The sequence below is a fragment of the Sphaeramia orbicularis genome, chromosome 10 (assembly GCF_902148855.1).
Source record: "Sphaeramia orbicularis chromosome 10, fSphaOr1.1, whole genome shotgun sequence".
NCBI lineage: Eukaryota > Metazoa > Chordata > Actinopteri > Kurtiformes > Apogonidae > Sphaeramia > Sphaeramia orbicularis.
In genome coordinates, this window is record NC_043966.1 from 32,215,654 (window position 1) to 32,238,125 (window position 22,472).

Below are 22,472 nucleotides of genomic sequence, written 5' to 3' on the forward strand. Positions count from 1 at the left end.
CAGCTTCAGTATTTATTGTCTAAATATAGTGTCATCAGTGCCTATCTAAAGTCCACAGCTGCTTTTTTTTTTTCGCTCTATTTTTTATGAAGCATGCTATAAGAGGGTGTGTGTGTGTATGTGAGGTCTAGTAACAGTAGTGGTACAGCAGCAGAAGCAGCACAGACAGGATGGTCAGACATATGTTGCCCAGTCTCCTGCTACTCTGGTCTCTCAACCAAGAGATTTATATAAATGGACTGCCATGCCATGACCCAAAGGTAAGATGAACAAATTTAAAGCAGAAAAATCATTGGTATTTCATTATTCATGTCTTTATCAAAAAGATTCAGTGTTATTTGTTTCGAAATCTGTTGGTTTCCATGGTTTATTTCCCCGATTATGATTAATGTTGCTTTCATTTTAAGGAGCGGTCCTGGAGCAACCAGAACCTTTATTCTGTCCCACTGGATTTGGATGTAAGGCTTAGAAGACTCGACCTGTCCAATAACTTCATCAGACAGTTGCACACACTTGGTTTGCCATACTTGGAGCAGCTGGACCTGAGCAGCAACCAGCTGGATCTCATCTCCGAAGGGGTTTTTGAAAACCTGGCTCGACTTGAAGAGCTGAATTTGTCCAGGAACGCACTAAACAACAACCTTGGCAGAAACAGCAAAGCCCTCCAATCCATCAGTAGACTGAAGAGTTTGGACATATCCATGAACAGGCTGAATGATGAGGCAGTGGAATTGTACCTACGCAACAAATCTTCTCTTGATCAGCTAAAGATGACTGGTAATGCTCTAACAAGGCTTTCACGTAGCATGTTTAAAGACAATAACAACCTGAGGACTATTTCCATTGACAATAATCTGATATCAGTGATAGAACAGGGGACGTTTGAGTCGTTGAGCCGATTAGAGGTGTTGAATTTGGCCAAAAATAATCTCGCCCACATCTGTGACTTTAAACTACATCAAGTCGAACATCTGAATCTCAGCAGAAATTCAATCGAGTTCTTTGTTACACATGAAGACGAACGATTGTACAGGCTTGAGATTCTTGATCTGAGCTTCAACAAACTCCTTTACTTTCCAATTGTTCCAAAGCTGAACCGTTTGAGGTATCTTCATTTACAGAATAACATGGTTGGTGCCTTGACTTCGGAAGCCGAAATGGTATCAGAGGCCAATTCTCTTTATGATGAGATTGTACATCAGGATTATATTCCATTTGCTAAAAATAATCTACACTCTACCTGGAGGCTGATGCCACTGACTTATATTGACCTGAGTTATAACCACTTTAGGACTTTTCCACTGGAAACGCTGAGCCTTCTCTCTAGTTTAGAAATACTAAATTTTAGTCATAACTGTGTCCAAAACATTGTCTGGAATATTAGAAATGATAGTGAATCCAGATTCAATCGACAAATTTTCTTTTCCTCCTTAAAATACCTCAGCCTGCAGGCCAATGGACTCACACATATTTCCCCTCTGTTTCTCAAGGCGCTCACACAAATAGAGACACTAAATCTGCAAGGGAATTCTCTGCAGCCTTGTGCCCCCGCAGAACATCCCATCCTGAATCCTAACATCTCCTGTGTTACATTTGGTAATTTAAGGAGTCTTAAACATCTAAATCTTAGAGAAAATAATATACAGAAGCTTCATGTAAACATGTTTCAGAAGACCTCCTTGGTTTCCCTTAACCTTGCAAAAAATGCACATATGGTAATGCATGCAGGTGCACTGGAAGAAGTGCAGGGAACTCTTCAGTCCTTGACCATTAGTGAAATCAACATGAGTGGCTCTGATCTATCTTTACCCCGTATGCCTGCACTGACCCACCTCAACATATCCAACAACCGCATAGACACCATACCAAACAGCTTAAGCTGCTCTCCTCTAACAGAAATTGACATTAGAAACAATATTTTGGGATCTTTAAACCACTCTTTGATTCTTAATCTATCTGGACACCTTCAAATTATGTACATTAGTGGTAATAACTTTAACTGCTGCGACAGTCGATGGCTGACAACCCTAAATGAGCTGAAGATAAAACTGCCTGACATCAGTAATGCTGAATGCTATACCAGTGAAAACAATATTCTGCTGACAGACTACTTGGAAAACCCTTTAAATTATTGTTTATTTCATACAAATGCACAGAAAATCCATGTTGGACAAATGTTCATAATTATTTTATTTGTAGCTGTAACATTAACAGCACTGATCATGTTCAGCAGAAAGTTGTGTTGCACACAAACATCATTTGTAGTGTGATTTTAACCTTTTTTTGTTTTATTATTATTATTATTATTAATATTATTATTATTATTACTATCATTATTGTTTCATATCAATACGGGTTACATCAAGTGAGTAAATGGAATGCACTCAGGGGAGAAGAGTGTACAGTTACTGAAGCGTAACTCCTGTGAGTACCATTTTACATAAAGAGAAGTGCAGTTGAATGGCTGGCTGTTAAGATTTACAGTTTTACCAGTTTTCTGACGTCAGAGACAACGTGCAGCAAAGACTTTGTAATCTGGCATGTGACTGTATTCTTACTCTACATAATTACTGTGAAGAATATTCATCACATAGTGTGACCTGAACAGATAAAATATTGTGATTGAATTTGGCTTTATTGACTCCCAAGTTGTTTGCTTGCAGTGCATGACAACTTACTTAACAGGCAGAGAACGCTGCCTATCTGTCATTGTGAAATGTTTGCTTCATCCTTGGCTCTAATTTTTATGGCGCCTGTGAGACCTTGCACAGTGTTTCTTAGGACTGAACAACACAACGTCAATAAGAAACCTGGTAAGAGTTTCTTTATACATGTATTAGTACAAATGACATATTTCACAGTAGGGGTTTACAAAAGAAGCATTTTAATACAGTTTTTTTTTTTTTTTTCAGTTGTTTGTGTTTTGCTGTGCACTTTCTATATGTCTGTGATTTAGTTGGAACAAATCTATATTAACTATGCCATCTTTTACACAATATATAATAAATATACTGAAACCATCAAGGCTGCTGTACTTAATATGAATGTTCTTCTGGTTTTAACTGCAGTGTACAAGTATAAAACCCTGTTTCTGCCTTTGATGAAGTGGTTCTGTGTGTGATGTGCGAACAGATGATGCAACTGGTGAAGCTGAATATTCTTATTTAAGAAAATCCATATATGTAGTATACTGTCATTAAAATCAGTTTGACCAAATAAGATTTTATAAACTTGACATTGTGTGTCACTGTTAATCCACAGGCAGCAGTGTGAGGTGACATGCAGTGAAAACTCATAGTGAATAGTTGTAGTAGTAGGGACAAAGCAACAACTATGGGTCCACTAGAGAGAAGCTGCTTTAGTAGAAGGATATCCTCTTTACAAAAACTTCTTCTCATAGACAATTTCAGGCATTTTAGACACTGGCCAGAGCCTGAGCCATGTTTAAGATTCAACATTAGGGTCAAAAGTGCCAGGATACATATTAATCAACTCTTGAGCAATATAACTGTTGGAAATGTCTTTGTTGCCCCACCCACTAGATTTAGGTACTAGATCAAGTAGCAGCTTGACAAGTTCAAGAAAAGAGCACTCAAAGAAAAGAACACTGTGTAGATAGTATTAGGTGTAAAACCATAGGAATGCAAGTAGCAAATTGTATTCATTCTTCTATTCGGTGGTTAGTGGTATTGGCATCCAAACATTCGCAGCAGCTTGTTTGTTAGTACATTACAGCAGTATTAAAAAATCTCTCCCAAATGGCCTAGAGTTACAACATTTCCAGTGAAAGTGGCCAACCTTAAATGTAAAATTATTCTTAATCAGCCTCAGCCTGACAATACTAAAATCTGTAACCATGAAGATAGTTTTTGTCACATTCTTAGTGAAATAACTTTCTGCTGCAAATTTCAGAATAAAACTGTTCCAAGTCATGGTTTTGAGTTCTGTTTATTCACTTCTTAATGCTTACGCAGCAACCAGCTGTTTGTTCTACCCGTGAACAGTGTTTTTGTTCCATTTCAGAAACACACTGATGCTAAACTGCGGTTTCCTAATGCATCCTGCCTTGTCCTCCCAGTACATGAAAAGTATCTAGCCTACTGTTAACAAAGAAGTGTCTCTAATAAAAACTGTCAAATGTTTATCCATAAATCTTAATGTGGTTTGACAGTTTTAGTATATTTCTGGTCATATAGCAAAGCAACAGAGAGAGAGAGAGAGGAGTTGAAAGATTATCCCCTGAAAATATTAGCTACAAACTGTGTCTGCAGGCTGAATATGTGTCCTTAAGGTTAACCAGGTTTTACAGCTAAAGAAACTGCATGTTTTCCTCATCACCAACATCTCATGACCTATAAATACAACCACAATATAGATTTTCTTAATAATGGTTCTAACCACTCCACTGCACATAAATATTTTTTACGCAGACTGGTCCTGTCCTCTAATATTTAGTTGGGCCTCCTTTAGCTTTGACTGTGGCAACATTTCAATAAGCTTATGCAGTGTTACATTCATTTCCATGATGTTTTGGACATGTTATTGATCCTACACCTGACCAAGGTCATAACACTGCCCCCATGAGGCTTGTACTACAGCCACTAGGCATGATGGGTAATTACTCAAGGCACCTTTCTTCTCATCAGACCATGTATGCTCCTAGCAGTGGTTGTTACACAGTAGAAATGAGAAGTTACTAAAAGAATTTGTTTCCTGCTGAAACACACTGATCACTGTAGTAATTATTCAATAGAAGGCTTCAGTGTATGTGTGTGTGTGTTTGTGTGTTTGTTTGTTTGTTTGTTTGTTTGTTTGTTTGTTTGTTTGTTTGGGTTGGCCAGGCTGTGTGTATACAGTCCAACCAAGGGGTGTCGAACATATGACCGAAAGGCCAAAATTGGCCCACCAAAGAGTCCAATCCAGGCAACAGGATGTATTTGCAAAGTGCACAAATTACACTGAAGATATTAACAGTCTAGGGTGTAAAACTCACTTTAGTTCAGGGGCCACATACAGCCCAATTTGATCTCTAATGGGTCAGACCAGTAAAGTTATAGCATAAAAACCCATAAATATTGACAACTCCAATTATTTATCTCTTTGTTCAGTGTGGAATAGTGTAAAAGTAAAATCCCATTATGAAAATATTTACATTTACAAACTACCCTTTAACAAAAAAAAAAAAAAAAAAAATGCAGCTAACCTATGCACAAGCTGAAATTTATAGGCTACCTGTTACTATGTGCTCTGTGTTTTTGTAGATCCACTGCAGCCTGTGAGTTGTAATGTGCATGTGAAAATGCTGAAATGAGGCATAATATTGCTCTCAAGAAATGTGAGGTTGTTGTCAGTGTTGTTCAGGTTATTCACATTTTTTTTGTGAAAGGACATTCTGTAAATATAAACATGCTCATAACGTAATTTTACTTTGTTATAGTCAAAGAGGGAAAAAATAAAGTTGCTATTATTATTATTTTGTTTTCTGGTATTATTTCACTGGTCCCCTGAAATAAAATGAGTGTGACACCCCTGGTGGTTTAGTGTGACATATTGTGTGTTAACTTTTCTAGACAGCGTTACCAGACATATGATAATTATCGTATTTGTATGATAATTTCATCCTCTGTACGATATACAATCAATAATTCCAAAAATACCATAATGTACAATAATTTGACCCATTCAGTACATTAGCAAACACAAACAGGATACATCCTCCACTGGATGTTGCACATTGTCTCATGCTCCTCTTTACAGCCAATCAACACACGTTGTACGAGTGATGCAACACTTAGCACGGCAACACGCAACGTAAACAACAGTTTATGAAGGTTTCAGCAGCTCAGGTGAAATGTTATTTGAAGGGACACATGATTGTGATTTTAATTTAAGTTAAAGCTTTCAGTAGCGCATGTAAAGTGTTGTTTGAAGAGACACATGATTTTAATTTCTGATTTAGAAAGTGTGTTTTGAACACAATAAAACTGTAAAACAGCTTTCTTCAGCAAGTTCTTCAATTATCAAGCATTTTCGTAGTTTATGTGGATTGATTGATGTTTATTCCAAATGTATAAACAGATCAAGTCCCAAAATATTTAAGATACAGGACCTTGATACATGATGATTAAGAAGATGGTTAAATATGACTCATCCTGTACTGCATGCCACACAGGTGGGGGCGCTGTTCTGCCACTGGCAGCTTTTTTCCAACAGTGCTGTTAGTTTATTTAAAGGTACATCTGCATTATTAGCTCCACTATACATAGTCTGTGGTAATGTTTTACTGTAGCAGATGGTCCTGAGCAATGTCAAATCGGAAATGTACTATAATTTGTCATTTCCTATCTAGCAACACTGTTTCTAGACAATGCAATACCTTCAACAGCCAACTCCACCCCATCTTCTATTAGTTTTTAGTCCAGGTCACGTCAAAAAAAAAAAAAAAGTGAATACGACTAACAGCAGCTCATAACAAGCCACACACAGCCTAAGGATAGCTGAAGAAAGAGCAGGGCACCTCAGATTCAATTAAAGTGATGTCTTTACCTGAATTAGCCCACAGCGGTGTCAGGTTTGGGGGTTTCATCATGGCGGGTCTCCACTCCACTCCTAGGCCCAGTTTTCCTCCGGCGGTTTGTTAGTGGCTGAAGAAAAAAAACAAGGTACATTTCACCATCCACTCCTCAGCACATCTGCTAGGAGAACAGAAATAACAAGCTCTCCGACTATACCTGCTGTCATAAGAGGTATTTGCAAACTTTACCAACAATTTTCGTGCGCGGTTGTTTGCTAACTTGCTAGCTAGCTGGCTAACAGGAGCTAACTAAGTTAATCAAAGCCCGGGCTCCGGAACGGACACCGGCCGACCATGACTTCACATCAGCGGCGTGTCCGGCTGCAGCCGCCCGCATGCACTACCGCCCAAAAAGTACAGCTGACTCACAAGCTGTTTTTGCTGGAAAATGCCCGTCATTCACTGAATGAAGAACTCAATAATTTCACTAATAAGGTGAGTAATCACCAGTCTATTCCCCTCTTCATTACTATGTGTAGCTTACAATGAATGTGCTTGTGTTCGTTAACAAAGAGCATTTAGTATTAATGATGAATTAATATTGTTTCTTCTTAGGTTTGTGGTAAAACCTCAATATATTAAACTTTTGCTATGTAAGACAGAAACGCAAAACACATTCACATCAGAGGAATTAAGAGTGGATTTTTGTAATTGTACAAATAGACCACTGATTACAACAAATCATTTTATTTTTCTGTCTAAATACCATTTTACTTGTATTGTGTTAACATAAGTGTTATCTGCTTCCAAAGTGACCCAATTTAATGTTAAATATATTTGATAACACTAAGTAAAGCATAACACAGTCACATTAGAGGAATTAAAGTGGATGTTTGCCATTTTATAAAACCAAACAAAAATGGATTTCAACAGATCTTTGGATTTTCTGTCTGACTTTTGGTGTTTCCTGTGTATTTTGTTAAAAAAAAAAAAAAAAGAGTAGGCTATTATCTCCTTCCAAGGTCATCCAATGTAATTTTAAGTTTGTTTGATCTTTCCATCAGGCCTATGAAGATGTCCAGAATTTTTTGAATGCATCTTTTCCCTTCACTGTGTTCAGTGATCTCCTAATGGCCTTGGATGCCAAATCTCAAGCTATTGACAAGCTCTCAGCTTTATTAAAGGACCTAACACTTGGTGAGTCAAAAAAACAGAGTAGCACAATTCTGGCTTTCAACTACACTTCACTAAATTTCAGAAATCCATTTGTCAAACAGCATCGCTCTCTTCTTCACAGAACCTCAAGTTTGTGTCCAGCGTGCTGGTGAAAATGGGATGAAAACCTTCTGTCTTCCACTCAAAGACAAAACTGTCTTGATGACTGATGTTATCAAGTTTGGGCCTCTGTTGCAGAATACGCTGATGGCCAGCTCTATAGCCAAAGCAGTCCAGGTGGTTGGAGCCACATTGTCGTTTCAGCAGTTAAAACATTTTCTCATCCCTCAGGCATCAGTGGTCCAGGAGCAGTGTGATATGATTTGCTGCCTTTCATCTAGCCACGACTCTAGTGAGCACAAAACAACCCCATCCTTCCACTTGAAGGCTGAAGAAGAAACGGCAGCCACAGCGGTTTCTTCTGAGGAAAAATGCCTTCCAAATGCAGTGATGCTGCCACCTGCCATTATTGACGCTCACAAGAGTGTTACAGAGAATACGCCACTTCTGCCACCCTTTAAAACTACACTCCCAGAAAATGGCAACGTCAAACCCCTACATACAATACTGTTAACGGAATGGGGACAGAGTGGTGAGGTCCAGGTACCACACCAAAAACAATCATCCATCCAGCTCCTGTCCTTAATTAGAACAAAGGCTAAAAGCATGAATTCTCTGGATGTCGCTGTTGTCAAGCATAGAAACGCTTCTATGTACACTTCAGGCTCGTCACAGCCAGCATCTCCCAACATAGAAGCACAAAGCTACCAATTCAAACATGAGTTGGCAGATGAAGCAGTGGATGCATTAGCTCCAAAAACACTGCTCTCAGATGCTGAAAACCAAGGCCCGGTTTTCAGAGTGAAACGAGTGGAATCAAGTGGCTCCATGACTTACACCTGTGTGATTGCATCACAGACTGAATTGTGGGATGTAGGAGACATCGTCACAGAGACAGGACAGGGTTACTCTGAAACCAGCTCTTTGGAGAGTGAAGACAGCCAAAATATAGTGAAGAGCTCCTGTGAAAACACCCAGTGGAAAACCAAGTCTGTCACAAATCCTCAACATGAGAGCAGCTGTGTTGGTTCAAAAACACAAGCCATCAACCATGTAACCATTCCAAAATTTCAGAACCGGAGATTTGACGAGATTGAGGTTGTGGTGTCTCATATCGTCAGCCCTGGCAGCTTCTATATCCAGCATGCAGACTCCAACACCAAGCTGCAGGCTCTTGTCATAGAGTAAGTTGTTCTGCATTTAGTCTAATCTCTTGTCTGTTTTTTCTCAACTTTTCACAACCCTCCCTGATTTGTCTGATCACATTCACATGACTTAAAGACCCATTTGTCCGTATTGGTCATTACTGCTTTCTTTGTAGATTCTGTTCCTTTTTTTCTTTTTAATATTCCACATGTTTCTGGTTGTCATTATTTTTCTCATTTGCAGCAGCTGGAAACCAAGTAGTTCATACACTGAGCAGAACTGCATACCAGACATTGGAACCCAAGTCATGGCTTGGTTCCCTCAGCATGAAGAGTGGTGCAGGTCTCAGGTGATGAAGATATGTGGAGTAAGTGGAGGTAGGTCCAGTGTTTGTTTACTGGAATGGATTTACAAATCTGATCCTCTAGATGGCAGTGTCACTTTGCTTGCATGTAGCCATTTTAAGCTTATCCCTCCTTGCTGTCTGACTTTTGAATGCAAGGCGATAATACCAGTGAATGTACTGGGAGTGAGTTGTCCATCAAAGTTGAGGTGAAGAGACTGGACTATGGGGACACTTCCTGCTTGTCACTGAGGAACATGAAGGAGCTGACCCAAGAAATGGCTGCCCTACCAGTCCAGGCTATACAGGTCACCTTGGCACATGTATGTAGAATCATACTGGGACTACTCAGCTGTCAGATTTAGAGTTTCCAACATGTATGCAAAATGTTGTTAATGAAGAACAGTTTGGATCTTCAGAAACCGCTCAGATTACCCCTCTGAGTACTTCTATACATGGAAACGGTTAATATTGTCTGCTCTGACTGTAGACTGCATTATTGGCAGTTGTCCACAAGATTAGTCACAGTCTTATCTCCTGTTGTGTGATAAAAGGAAGTGAATTATCTCAGTTCATGGTATTTTGTGTGTGAAACCCCCCCCTCAGGTAATGCCTGTGAATGGAAAACATTGGTCTGAGGAGGCATTGGGCTGGTTCAGAGCAATGGTACACAACAGGACACTCTATGCCCGGCTTTACCCACAGGGGCCCAAAGTTACAGTCGATCTCTTCCTGGAAAGGGGACAGCTGGGGGCTATGAGGTAGGGAAGTATTAAATGATCCATTGTGAAAAATGTGAACGCCAAAAATGGTGATTAAATCAGTGATTTATTCGCAGGAACAAGTGCACTTGCAAATATCTCTTTTTTTCCTTTTTTTTAAATAAATAAATGAAGAATGACTGAATAGCTGTATGTAGTGTGCTTTACTATCAAGGGATTGTACGCAATAGTAGGTATGCCATGGTTTTGTCATCTTCATTGTAGGAGGGGCGCTTCCCTGTCCTTGAGACTGACCCAGAATGGACATGCCAAACACGATAAACTGAAGACTACTGGTCCCATGAAAAGAAGTGAGTAACTGTCAAAATTGTGCATATACAGTAGTACCAGTGTTTCTTGCGTGTAAACAGTGCTGCACACGCTTGTTTTTAATACAGTATCTTTTGATTTTCAGATACTGCTCAACTTGAGATGAAAAAGCAGGAGTCCAAATGGGAGAAATACCTCATCTCGTGTTATACTCAAAGTAGAATGCAAATGCCTCTTCTTCAGTGAGTCAGACAAATCTGATACATTGGCAAATGAGCATGTCTAATTAATGATGGATGGAATGTTCATTTAACCATTTGCATACATGTGTAAATGCAGTGGACTTAATTAAATAATAATAATAATAATTAGTAAATAATGGCAACATGTTGGCAAACCGCTGTGACTAGCACTTTGCTGTAACTATATAAATTATAAAACGCCACAAATAACACACAATTTTGAATTATAACGGAAAACCTCGACTGTTAGTACACTGTATGTGCTATGTGTAGGTTTTGTTTTGTTTACTACAGCAATTTACAATTAAGAACAATATGTCAAGTGAACATAGCAAATGTTCTCTATTAAGTTTGAGCACAATTTATATTTCTAACAGGTATTTTAATGTTTAGTAATTTTTGTATACGAAAAGTATTCAGATATTGAACTGCAGCGCTGTTTATATCTTGTTGAAGATTGTTTTTGTTTGTTTTGGACATTGTTTTTTAAGTTTGTAAAAGTGAAAGCTATCCATAGTAGCAGTCACTAGATGATGCCAGGTCAGTCAGATTATCTGTCCTCAGTTTAGTTATACTTGCTTTGTATGAAAAGTTAATGTAATTTTCCTCTAATTACAATTAATGTTGGTTTTACGAAGTTCTTGTGCAGTAGCAGATGTGTTATTTAATATCTGCTTTCTAAATAAAGATGTGTATCTTGAACTCTACGCCTTGTTTCTCCATTCGAGTAGCATATCGCCTATGGAGAGAATATAAATGCGATCTGTTTCATTCAAGGAATTACCAAACCACCCAAACCCTCCTACTACATTTGTCATAAGTGACGCAGAAACGCTCATGGCATAGTGCACCGCTGTAGGTCATCTGATAGCACATGACAACAGTTACATTGTGTTTTCACTTGTATTCAAGTTTGTTGTTACTGTAAATTGTTTGTACTGTTAGAGGGAGGAGTTGGACCAAAACAAATCGACTCTTATTGATATGAATAGAGATTACATTTCACTGCATATGAGTGTTTTAATTCTGAAGTTCTCAAAGTATTTAAAGTGAGTCTATCACACTATACTTAAGTAGTTGCCTTAAACTGGAGCAGAGACGGATAGAATTTCCCTGATCTTCTAGAGGGGAAGTTTCAGTGCTTCATCAGGCAAGGGTTATAAGAAGCACAGTCGGGAAACAATATAAAAGTATAAAGAAATCTAAACCTAATAGACAGTGATAATAGTAATAAAAAGTATGAGGCTCGAGATAAATCGTAAAAGTTAGGGTTCCTATTACTGGCATCATGAAAAACATAGACGGCCGGATCACAATCAAGGGTACCAGAAAGGGTGCACATATAGGTAAAAAATAATAATGCTCCATCAAAAAATCAGACAGGCCATTTTATTTGTCAGATATTTCTCTTTTAAAGCCCAAAATATTTTTGTATTATGGTGTCTACTAAAAATTTCGCAGGCTTGTACCCCTGTCAAATCAGAAATTATTCTGTGTACAGACACCACAGCCTAATAGCCTCCATATTTAATGCCTACAAAGATATACAAATGTTTCAGCACTCAGGATAATCATGCATTGTTTATTGCAAAGATGTCGTGTCCAGAGCATGCGTGCTGAAAAATTCCATATATTAACAGAAACAATAAAATTAGACCCACATATTTTGAATATGGTGTACAGACACTACTTGGTGTACGGACTCTACAAGATTAGAATGGAAATCTGGCTTACCACAGGGTCGCATCTGTGTTAGATCTGTAACTAAGTCTTCCTGGTACAGGAGGAAATAAACATTTGTGAACAAGTTATAACAATATATCTATAAGGCATATACGCAATATTATTGATGGAAGTATATTGGTGTACAGACACTACATGAATTTTGGTGAACAACGCACCACTGAAAACATGCGGTTCGACATAAACATCCATTTGCCACATTGTTCCCAAATTTTCTGCAGCCAGGGAGCAGACCAAAATCTGTCTAGTTGTGCATATTTAGTCATAATAATACTTAAATAATAGGTTCCCGTTCTATTATTACAATTAAAGGGCTGTGAAAGAATGGTTTTCAGAACAAAATGGTTGATTATCAATTTTTATTTTCAGTATTAAGACAATCAAACAGCTGTTCAACAAAAATGATCAATAAATGAAAAGCAATGTGATGTGTGTATTTTGTAATAAAAAAGACACAGGAGTTGAGTAGTATTTATTGTGTTACAAAACATTATATACAATAATTTTGGTCTCTTATAACAATAAAATTGTGCACGTTTTCACACTCATTGGGTTGCCATTTGATCAGTTTTTATCCGATTTTCTTCAAATTTGGAGGATTGCAAGATCTAGTAATAAGATGGCCAAAGAATCATTTTGGGAATGGTTTTGGGGGTATCTTTTTGCAATACTGATTAATAACTGATGCAAATATACTTGTACACCTTGATTGTGATTAGGCCGAGATTGTTGCACTAGTTAACATGTAAATAATTACTCTTGATCTTAAGTAATCTTGGCTTCTTACAATCAGAAATGTCATGGAGTGATATTATTAATACTGGAAATTATAGAATAGAACTTATAGTTGGAATACTCTGATCCTAAAAACTAGTACTAAGATCTTAAGGCCTAAAACAATTTAAAAATAATCATTTCCTGTTCTGAATTTTAAAAAAAATTTGTGAAATGCAACATTCAATTTGTCAGCATAGTTTAGATTACATTTGAACCTTGAAAACACCCCTATAGATACAGCATACTTTGCATCTTGGTTCTTTTCATTCAGTCTATGATTACCCAGTATATTAGTGTTAGCAGTAGCTCAACAGTTAATTTATTTTCTGGATGAATCTGCAGACCTGTTGGTGACTCTGCTCTCAGTGACAGTGGCTCAGGTCAAAAGAGTCCTTCACTTCCCTGCCCTGCCAAGCACAATAAATAATGTGGCAGGCTAAGGCCTTTGTGTCCACACAGATTCCTTCTTTTGCCCGGGGTAGGCGGAAATCGAGGCGTTTGATCTGAATTCTAAAGAGTCTTGTTGCAGCCCAATAAAGGCTGCCATTGTATGTAAATAGTTTATATAAGAGCATATGACTGTTACGGTGCAGGGCAGTGGCTAGTGGCGGAGGAATGATTAGCATTTTCCAAACGCATGGTGTTCTCAGTCCGGCCTTTTGGCTAAAAAGCACAATATTTTAATTCATTTCTGCCTTTTTTGTACACATATTTGTGTACCACCACAACAGAAGGTAAAATAAATGTTCTATACTTTAATTCTGTTTTATACTAACAACCAGTGTGCAGTGTTGTCATTTTATATGAGTGATTGCTGACAAATTCCAGATGTGATGACAAGTACTTGGCATGCTGTTGGTGAAATTATTCTAAGAATTAATATTTGACTGAATCAGCTTTGATACAGTGTGGTATCTCTTTGGTTTTGTTGAGCAAATCTGGTCCTCAGCTGTTCATGCAAACAATAGAGGTCTCTCATAATGAGATGGATGTCTTGCTGATTCCTTGGAGAAATTTGCTGGCAGTCTGTCTGCAACTGGGCTGTAGGTCAGTTTGGGAGTACAGTATTAATACAGGGTGAGAAAATCACGTGGCTCATTGAATGTTTCGCAATTGGCTTTGACCTGTTGCGTCTTATGACGGTCCGTGATGGTAGGCCATCGCCCCTGCTTTTATAGGGCCAGCAGACTACTTGGCAATTCTTGTCTGTTGTTCCTTACTCTGCCAAATCCAGCTTGATGCTCAGGCCACACATCATGATGGTCATCTTTGGACCCGGTGCTGCTTACGCCGCTTGCACCGCCGGCTGAGCCTGGTAAACCTCCAAACACAAATGCTACAACACTTAGACTGTGACTTAGTTACTACATTATGCTGTCATGGACTATGACAATGTTGTTAGTACTAAAGTTATTTATTGCAATTTTATTTTAAATGTATATTAAGAGCAAATGTTTGTTTGGTTAGCCAACTATTCAGTTTTGTTAAATCAATTTTCAAAATATTGCTACACATTATTGACGTGTTAGTAGCTGTGGACCCTAACCTTAAATGTAGCCAATCTTCTATCAATGTAACCTTGGCTGATTCTCTTTTATTATTTTGCAGACCTGGAGTCAAAAATGAACTGGGGGACCTTTTATGCCGTGATCAGCGGCGTAAACAGGCACTCTACTGGCATCGGACGCATTTGGCTGTCGGTCATCTTCATTTTTCGCATCCTGGTGCTGGTAGTTGCTGCCGAGAGTGTTTGGGGAGATGAGAAGTCGGGCTTCACCTGCAACACCCAGCAGCCCGGTTGCAACAGTGTCTGCTACGACCAGTTCTTCCCCATCTCGCACATCCGCCTGTGGGCGCTCCAACTCATTTTGGTCTCCACCCCCGCCCTGCTAGTGGCTATGCATGTGGCCCACCGGCGCCACATTGACAAGAAGATCCTCAAGAGGTCAGGCCGCGGCAGCCCCAAGGAGCTAGAACACATCAAGAACCAGAAGTTTCAGATCACTGGAGCCCTGTGGTGGACATACATGATCAGCATCATCTTCAGAATCATCTTCGAGGTGGCTTTCCTCTACATCTTCTACTTGATCTATCCTGACTTTAAGATGGTGCGGTTGGTGAAATGTGACTCGTACCCTTGCCCCAACACAGTGGACTGTTTTGTCTCCAGACCCACAGAAAAGACCATATTCACTGTGTTCATGCTGGCAGTGTCTGGGGTGTGTGTGCTGCTCAATCTGGCTGAGGTGGTATACCTGATAGGCCGGGCCTGCAAGCGGTGCTGTCGTGGATCTGATGATGAGTCCAAAGTAGCATGGATAAGTCAAAGGTTATCTTCTTATAAGCAAAATGAAATCAATCAGCTGATAGCAGATCACTCTCTCAAGTCTAAATTCGCTGTGACGAAAAAGAGCCCGACTGAGAAGGATGAGAGGTGTTCTGCCTTCTAAGACTCTTATATTCCCTTCACACTAATCAGCAGTAGTCACATATGTCCTCAGAGCGCGGTGCTCAGCATTATGTCACTTATACTGTATATCTGATCAGTATTACAAACGCATGCCATTTTGTTTTTCACTTACTGTTCTTTTTCTTTTCATGACTGACACAAGCTTTAGTTGCTGTTGGCAGTTCTTCTGAAGTACTTGGAACCAGATGTAAAGGTTAAAGGACCATAGCAGTGTTTTTTATGTTTTATAGTCAATTTACTACAAATCCGACATAGCTGGCATTGCTGTCAACATTAGCGACTTTCTGCATCATTACCCCTCACGTTAGCAAAGCAGGGTATTATATTCACTCATCAATCTAGAAGACATTTTGGCATGCCATTTGGTACATTAAGAAATAATGGAAAAGCATTTTGTGTGTGAAAAAAGATATGATGACCGAAAAATTATTTTGTCTGAAAAACAATTTGACCCATTTTTCAGATGCTTTTTCGCATCCCATCTTAGATTCATTTAATTTGTATTTTGGTTAATGTGGTGTAATATACTATAACGTTGGAATATATTGGCGAATTGGTGTTTGTTATTGTCATACAGTTCTATACATGAGTTTTGATGTGAAAAAAAATCAAACATCCTAGATAAATATGAAGTTAATCAGATGCTTAAAAAGGGTTAAATATCTGTATCATATAGGTTGCTTTTGGCAGCTGAATGTAGTTACCATCTGAAAGATTTCCCCATTATTTCAGCTGCTTTACAACACAACTAAATTTGAGCTTTTACTACAGTGATGACGAAATACTTATTACAAATACACTAAGTCTGGAAAGGCATGAAAGCAGTTGGAGAATAATAACTATTAATGTAAAACAAATAGCATTTCCAGTAAATTGGCCATAATGTTCTGAAACACTGGTTTGGTCCTTTTAGACATTTAAATGCTGGATAGGAGAGTGAACTTTTTTCATCTACATTAAAATATTGCTAAGGTATATTTAGAAATATCCATCTTTCCAGCTGAGTCAAAACCAGTGCAAATGTTGATGTGGGTAAAAGGATTTTTAATAACAATCCTTTTAAACCACGAATGGAATGGTTAGATTTTATTGCACAGATGTCATGAGTTATTGACCATGCAAACCTTTGTGCAGCAACTATAAGATCATTGTATTAGCAAACTGCAATGGGAATATTGTTACACATGGTGCTATAAAACCAAAGACAACTTAACCCTCAAAGACCTAAACAGCTGCTGGTGACCAAAAACATCTACTGATTTAAATGTTTATTAACTTTTCACCACTGATCCTATCAATGCATTAAAATAACTAGAAAAGCAGTCGGAGAGCACAGACCTCTGCCAAGGCAGATCAGTGCCCCCCCCAATCACCATCAAAATTTAATCATTTGTTCCAGTATCAACATTTCCTGAAATTTTCATCCAAATCCGTCCATAACTTTTTGAGTTATCTTGCACACAGACAGACAGAGAGACGAACCAACACTGGCAAAAACATAACCTCCTTGGCGGAGGTAATTAAGGTAAAATGCAGTTTCTTAGATTTTCACCGTTATCAAATATATCCCATTTGGATGGTCAGAGGCTCCGTATTGACTGTGGAAACACCATCATCTTCTGCTGTGTTGATTCACCATTAAAACCTATGTCATTTTACATGACAGTGGTTGGAAATGCTAGTTTTTACACTCAGCTTTATTTTAACCTTTGAATGTGCTCTGAGGTTTTATGAATATTTACACAGCCATTAAAGCAAAATTTAGGAAAATACCTGCTTTTCACTGAAAAATGTGAAATGCAGAGTGTAATATTATTGTAAATGGTGATAAATCACTTAAAAAAGTTAAATGTTGAGAATATGTTACTTGGAAGTCACCATAACAACAGCTCTAGGTCTTTCAGGGTTAAAATAAAGTACTGTCCAACTATGGAGATGTACAACACAGTGAATATTCTGGTTTGGGTAAAAATGTATGTACTGTTTTTAACAATTAGTTCAATTCATTCTAAGTGATTATCAGAAATATGTCCCAAAACTGTTTTAATCCTCACTGTGACACCTCAGTAAAGCTCATCCTGGACACACTGACCAGGTTAGACTCACCTGTTAAAGATGCTACATGGTTTCCAACTGATAAAACAGCAAAAAAAAAAAGTTATTTGTGTTTTCTTTGCTGGTTCACTTTCAGAATTTAACCTATTAGATTTGCACATCTACTTTTAGTGTGGAATATTAGATTAGTTACTTCACTGCAGCTTCTGTCTGTTCATTCAGAGAAATGTGTGATGTTAACTTGTGTTTTAACAGAACTCCATCACTGTCACCTGCTTCTCTTTGAATTGTTTATCATCCGATGTCTCTCTGGTCCTGTAAATATCCCATACGCTGGTATCTATGCACCTGCTTTGGTATGAAGTTAACCTGTTTTTTTACACACTGTAATGAAAGCAGATGCCTTGACATCTGTGCAGATATGTACATATATCAGTTTACATCCAGGTAAACAATCCAGTCAGTTTGTCCAATGGGTTGAAATGTGTAATTATGTAGTATACAGAAATAAACTACCTGTTAATTTGACACAAGCACTGACAAGTCATTGTATTGTTTAGTGTATCATGAAATGGTTTGCATTGGAAGGATAATCCAATGAATTCTGTCAAAAGAAATTAACAATAACAATATGTCCAACTGTGGTGCCTGTACACATTAAGGTGAATAGGCTTAAATTGAGCTTTTTCACTGATTTTTTTCTTTCCTATCACTGAGATTTGAAGCTTGAAGATGGAGATGGCAACTCATCTCCATCTACTCCCCCCTCCACCCACACACACATCTAGACCCCCATGATAGGAGAGACCCTTGTGTTATAATTAGACTGCAGGAGCACTTATGTCAGACAGATTTAGCAGACAACATCATTGGCCAGCTGCTGTGTCACTCACTGTAACAAGCAAGTAGACGGGCTTTGATAGTTTACATTAGAGTGTGCTCTGTGCCAAATTTAACCATGGAGGGGAGGGGGTTGCAGGAGGCCAGGCCGGACATGGCTGAGAGAGTGGCCAGAGGTTATGTGTGTTGTGGTCAGTGGAAGACCCCCAGGGCCTGGATCCTGCCTCGGCTGTTTTTGAAGACTGAGGGCTGAGTCAGGGGGTTTGTTGGTGTGGATCAGACGTTTGCGGCTAGCAGGAGTCCACTTTTCCTCTCCATTCAAGGGCATTGTGGGGGGCCAGTCCAAGACCAGTCTTGCACTGAGGCCTGTCAGCAGAGCAGGCGGCCTCATGGATCCTCGAAGACGAGCAGCGCTTCACCACAGGGGATGTATAAGTTGACAAGGTGGGTTACCTAGTAAATAAGAATGTATGTTTTATTTTTGGGACGGTGTGCTTTAACCTTCCTGAAGAAGTCATTCTAGAAGATGTCGGTCATAATTAGGCCTTAGACACTGAAAAGGACAAAGAATAGTTTGTTTACTTTATGTGGGAAGATGCAGCTTCTTGCTTGCGATTGTTTCCTTCATAGGAAGTTCCTTAGGATCCCTTGGAGAATTCCATTGTCTGTCAGAATAATTTGGTTTCAGACTTTGTATGAAGTTATTGTTCAGTATGTAGTTAGATGTCACATCCAGACCTTTGATTGCTACTGTACAGTACAGTCATTCTGATGTATTTATACCCCATTAATATGTGGCAGTACTAGCATTACTCAACTGCCCCTAATTCACACTTCCACCACTTATGCCTGGTGTTTTATTTCACATCATGTGGCTGTGACTCAGGTTGTGAAGGCCAGGAGCTGCACAAACATGACGAGAAGCTGCCTTACCCCCTGTCCACACTTACCAAATATATACCCTCCTAAAGTAAATATAATCCAGTCTGCGTCCACGTGGCAAAAGGCCACTACCTGCTCAGCAGGAGTCTTCCACTTGTACAGTCCGTTAAGAGCTTGGCTCCCTTGAGACTCATTTAGTCTAAGCTGCTGAACTTGGTAAGACATATTAGTGTAGAAGAAATATTAAATATCTGTAGTCGTCATGAACATTGAAGTTTACCTTAACCTGCAGATAATTTTTTATTTTAGGCATGTCATGTATTTCCTTTATAGATAATTATAGACAAGTTGATTCAAGCCATAAATCAAGTGGGTTTTTTTTTTGTTTTTTTTTTCTTAAATTCTTTTCCAATGCCTTTGATTATAGGCCTGACCTCACATAGCCATGGGGGACTGGAATCTGCTGGGAAAACTTCTAGAAAAAGCCCAGGAGCACTCCACTGTGGTGGGGAAGGTGTGGCTCACTGTCCTGTTCATTTTCCGCATTCTGATCCTGAGTGCTGCGACAGAGAAGGTGTGGGGCGACGAGCAGTCAGGATTCACCTGCGACACCAAACAGCCCGGTTGTGAAAATGTGTGCTATGACATCACCTTCCCCATCTCCCATGTCAGGTTTTGGGTGCTGCAGATCATCTTTGTGTCCACACCAACGCTGATCTACCTAGGACACATCCTCCATCTGGTGCGGATGGAGGAAAAGCAAAAAGAAAAAGAAACGGAAAGGGAAAAAGACCATGCACATCATTCGGAGAAGCAGGCTCTCATCGGGGATAAACACAAGAAGGCTTTAATCCGAGACAAAAAGGGGCGAGTGCGCCTACAGGGGGAGCTCCTGCGCACATATGTCTTTAATGTGATCTTTAAGACCCTGTTTGAGGTGGGCTTCATTGTAGCCCAGTACCTCTTGTATGGCTTTGAGCTTAAGCCCATGTACACCTGTGACAGGCCGCCCTGTCCCAATGTGGTGAACTGCTACATATCCCGTCCCACAGAGAAAACCATCTTCATCATTTTCATGCTGGGAGTGGCCAGTGTGTCTCTGTTTCTCAACCTCATAGAGATCTACCACCTGGGCTTCACCAAGTGTCGCCAGGGCATCACCTTCAGGAGAGGTGAGCAGTCCTCGGGGACCTACTCCAAGGAGCCCAGTGAGGCCGCGGTCCCCATTGTTCCAAGTTATGACGAGTACTTCCACGGGCAAGTCCAGCCTCCGTACGCCCCAGTGCCCAGTTACAACCTTTCACCTCTGTCTGAGGGCACAGACTCGTCCTTTCACCCCTATCACAGCAAAACAGCCTACAAACAGAATAAAGACAACTTGGCGGTAGAAAGGAGCAGCACCAGGCCTGAGGAATCTGACCTGAAAGGAAAGAAGGGAGCAGGATCTGCCCCCGGGTCACCTACGCAGGCCAGGCCCGGTCGCAATGCCAAACACAGCAACAACAAGACTAGAATAGACGATCTGAAGATATGAGGAGGTTTATGTTTCTCTGAGGGGTCTTAAGTTGCTGTGAAGGATTAGATGTTGTTTGGAGGCATTCGCACGTCTGACTGACTCTCCTCTTTAAGATGGCACAGGTTTGACTCATTCCAGCTTAGAGAGGAGTGAGATTTATAGGGCACATGAAGAAACTTGTACTGTAATTTGTAAAGACTGATGGTGTTCCTCAGAACAGTATTTTCTACTTCTTCCTTACTGAAGAATGTCCCGTAATCGATTGAAATTTCCTTTTGCCCTTCTGAAAACTTAATTAGATTTCATGGAACACCGTTCATGGAAAGGTAATATATTTTGGTTTTTATGTGAATGAAATCTCATCAAAGAGAATCTAGCAAAAACATCCACAAAGTCAGAATGACAGAGGTGCGTTCAGGTTTTAAATGGACTTTTTGTTCATTCGTAACGTGTGATGAATATGAATGAATGTGAAAAATACAACTCCTTGTAAAAAGCTGCCCAAACTTTGAGAATAAAATCCAAGGCAGAGACTTTCTCTGCTCTGACCTGACCTCATTTGAGGAAATAAGATAGGGCAAATAGTTAATTTTAACTTCCTTAACTGTTTTGAGGTCACCAACCAACATAGTTCACTTGCTTAGACTTGAAATGAAATGTTGTGCAATAACTTACAACATATTGGACACTGGAAATAGTGTAACTAATTCCAGGACGTGCCTCAAAAAGAAATTGCACTGGTCTCAGGAGTTCACAGATTTGTACTGTCTCTTTTTACTGCGCCAGATAGCAAGTACATAATTATAAGCACATTGTTTTGTTTATCATTGTTTATATCCTGTTTGTGTCATTTTTTTGTCTGTAAAGCACTTGGTGATAACCATATTTGTAAATCTGCTTGAAATAAACCTGTCTTAAGTTAGCAGTTCACTTATAATCTCAAGTCTTTATCATGAAATATAAATACATGTATATATAGACACATTTTACTGGAACATATGCTGCATTATGACTTTCTTTTGTTTTCATCCTTACTTATTCTCCCTAATTGTTTTCAAATAGATTAACAGGTTAATACAAGGTTATCCCTGGAGTATACATTATAATATTGGCTGAGTTTTATCTATATATATATTCTATATATATTTACTGAATGCGATGCTGACAGTCTGAAATTGGAATCTAACAGGTGCAGTTTCAGTCATATACAGACACTCATTTCTGCCTGGTTGAGCGGGAATAAACATGTCATGTGTAAAGCCATTACTGTCTGCATGTCCTACACATGCAGATCATCCATGGCAGGAAAATGTCACCTGTCAACACCCCTTGTGTGAAACCCTTGAATGAGATGAGCATGTTCATAACAAGGAATCTCAGGGCTGACCTTCATTATTTCCCGTAAACACTCAAAGTTTCAAGGGCAAAGAAAAACACAATGTTTTACTTAGATATAAATGGAATAAAAACACTAGAAATTTTCAATAGAAATACTCTGTCCTAAAACTGCAGTTTTGAGATATGACTGAGTAGTCTGAACATGCTGCTTTAATGTGTATTGGTGCCAGAAACAATATGTTTCACATTCCCTATGTATATGTCATTTGAGAAAACAAATATAACAAAATAAAATAGTTG

The 22,472-nt window shown here is 39.1% G+C and overlaps 4 protein-coding genes across 5 annotated transcripts; all 4 read left to right on the forward strand.

Annotated features, from left to right (window-relative positions):
- Positions 1-63: 63 nt before the first annotated feature.
- Positions 64-3,021, forward strand: LOC115426589 (transforming growth factor beta activator LRRC32-like). The gene is made up of 2 exons (XM_030144690.1): positions 64-260; positions 408-3,021. The coding sequence occupies exons 1-2, from the start codon at positions 171-173 to the stop codon at positions 2,268-2,270; spliced, it is 1,953 nt and encodes a 650-aa protein (XP_030000550.1). The 5' UTR covers positions 64-170; the 3' UTR covers positions 2,271-3,021.
- A 3,847-nt stretch (positions 3,022-6,868) lies between these two features.
- Positions 6,869-10,580, forward strand: LOC115426841 (uncharacterized). Its single transcript, XM_030145070.1, has 8 exons — positions 6,869-7,009; positions 7,579-7,711; positions 7,812-8,973; positions 9,179-9,312; positions 9,438-9,601; positions 9,885-10,039; positions 10,265-10,350; positions 10,455-10,580. Exons 1-8 carry the CDS (start codon positions 6,869-6,871, stop codon positions 10,553-10,555), a joined length of 2,076 nt encoding a protein of 691 aa, XP_030000930.1. The 3' UTR covers positions 10,556-10,580.
- A 3,099-nt stretch (positions 10,581-13,679) lies between these two features.
- Positions 13,680-16,846, forward strand: LOC115427710 (gap junction beta-1 protein-like). 2 transcript variants are annotated; one of them, XM_030146402.1, is made up of 3 exons: positions 13,680-13,805; positions 14,306-14,386; positions 14,680-16,846. In XM_030146402.1, exon 3 carries the CDS (start codon positions 14,694-14,696, stop codon positions 15,519-15,521), a length of 828 nt encoding a protein of 275 aa, XP_030002262.1. In that variant the 5' UTR covers positions 13,680-13,805; positions 14,306-14,386; positions 14,680-14,693; the 3' UTR covers positions 15,522-16,846. The 2 variants fall into 2 exon arrangements, with proteins under 2 accessions (XP_030002262.1, XP_030002261.1); XM_030146401.1 differs by lacking the exon at positions 14,306-14,386.
- Positions 16,847-18,600: 1,754 nt separating this feature from the next.
- On the forward strand, positions 18,601-21,694 carry LOC115427364 (gap junction alpha-3 protein-like). Its single transcript, XM_030145894.1, has 2 exons — positions 18,601-18,880; positions 19,746-21,694. Exon 2 carries the CDS (start codon positions 19,764-19,766, stop codon positions 20,850-20,852), a length of 1,089 nt encoding a protein of 362 aa, XP_030001754.1. The 5' UTR covers positions 18,601-18,880; positions 19,746-19,763; the 3' UTR covers positions 20,853-21,694.
- Positions 21,695-22,472: the final 778 nt, after the last annotated feature.

Excerpts from the sequence above, each read along its gene's own strand:
- LOC115426589 (XM_030144690.1), top strand. The coding sequence starts at position 171 with ATGGTCAGACATATGTTGCCCAGTCTCCTGCTACTCTGGTCTCTCAAC. Across the intron at positions 261-407 it reads TGCCATGCCATGACCCAAAG|GAGCGGTCCTGGAGCAACCA; the intron begins GTAAGATGAACA and ends TTTCATTTTAAG.
- LOC115427710 (XM_030146402.1), top strand. The coding sequence starts at position 14,694 with ATGAACTGGGGGACCTTTTATGCCGTGATCAGCGGCGTAAACAGGCAC.
- LOC115427364 (XM_030145894.1), top strand. The coding sequence starts at position 19,764 with ATGGGGGACTGGAATCTGCTGGGAAAACTTCTAGAAAAAGCCCAGGAG.
- LOC115426841 (XM_030145070.1), top strand. The coding sequence starts at position 6,869 with ATGACTTCACATCAGCGGCGTGTCCGGCTGCAGCCGCCCGCATGCACT. Across the intron at positions 8,974-9,178 it reads CTGCAGGCTCTTGTCATAGA|CAGCTGGAAACCAAGTAGTT; the intron begins GTAAGTTGTTCT and ends TCTCATTTGCAG. Across the intron at positions 9,602-9,884 it reads TACAGGTCACCTTGGCACAT|GTAATGCCTGTGAATGGAAA; the intron begins GTATGTAGAATC and ends CCCCCCCCTCAG.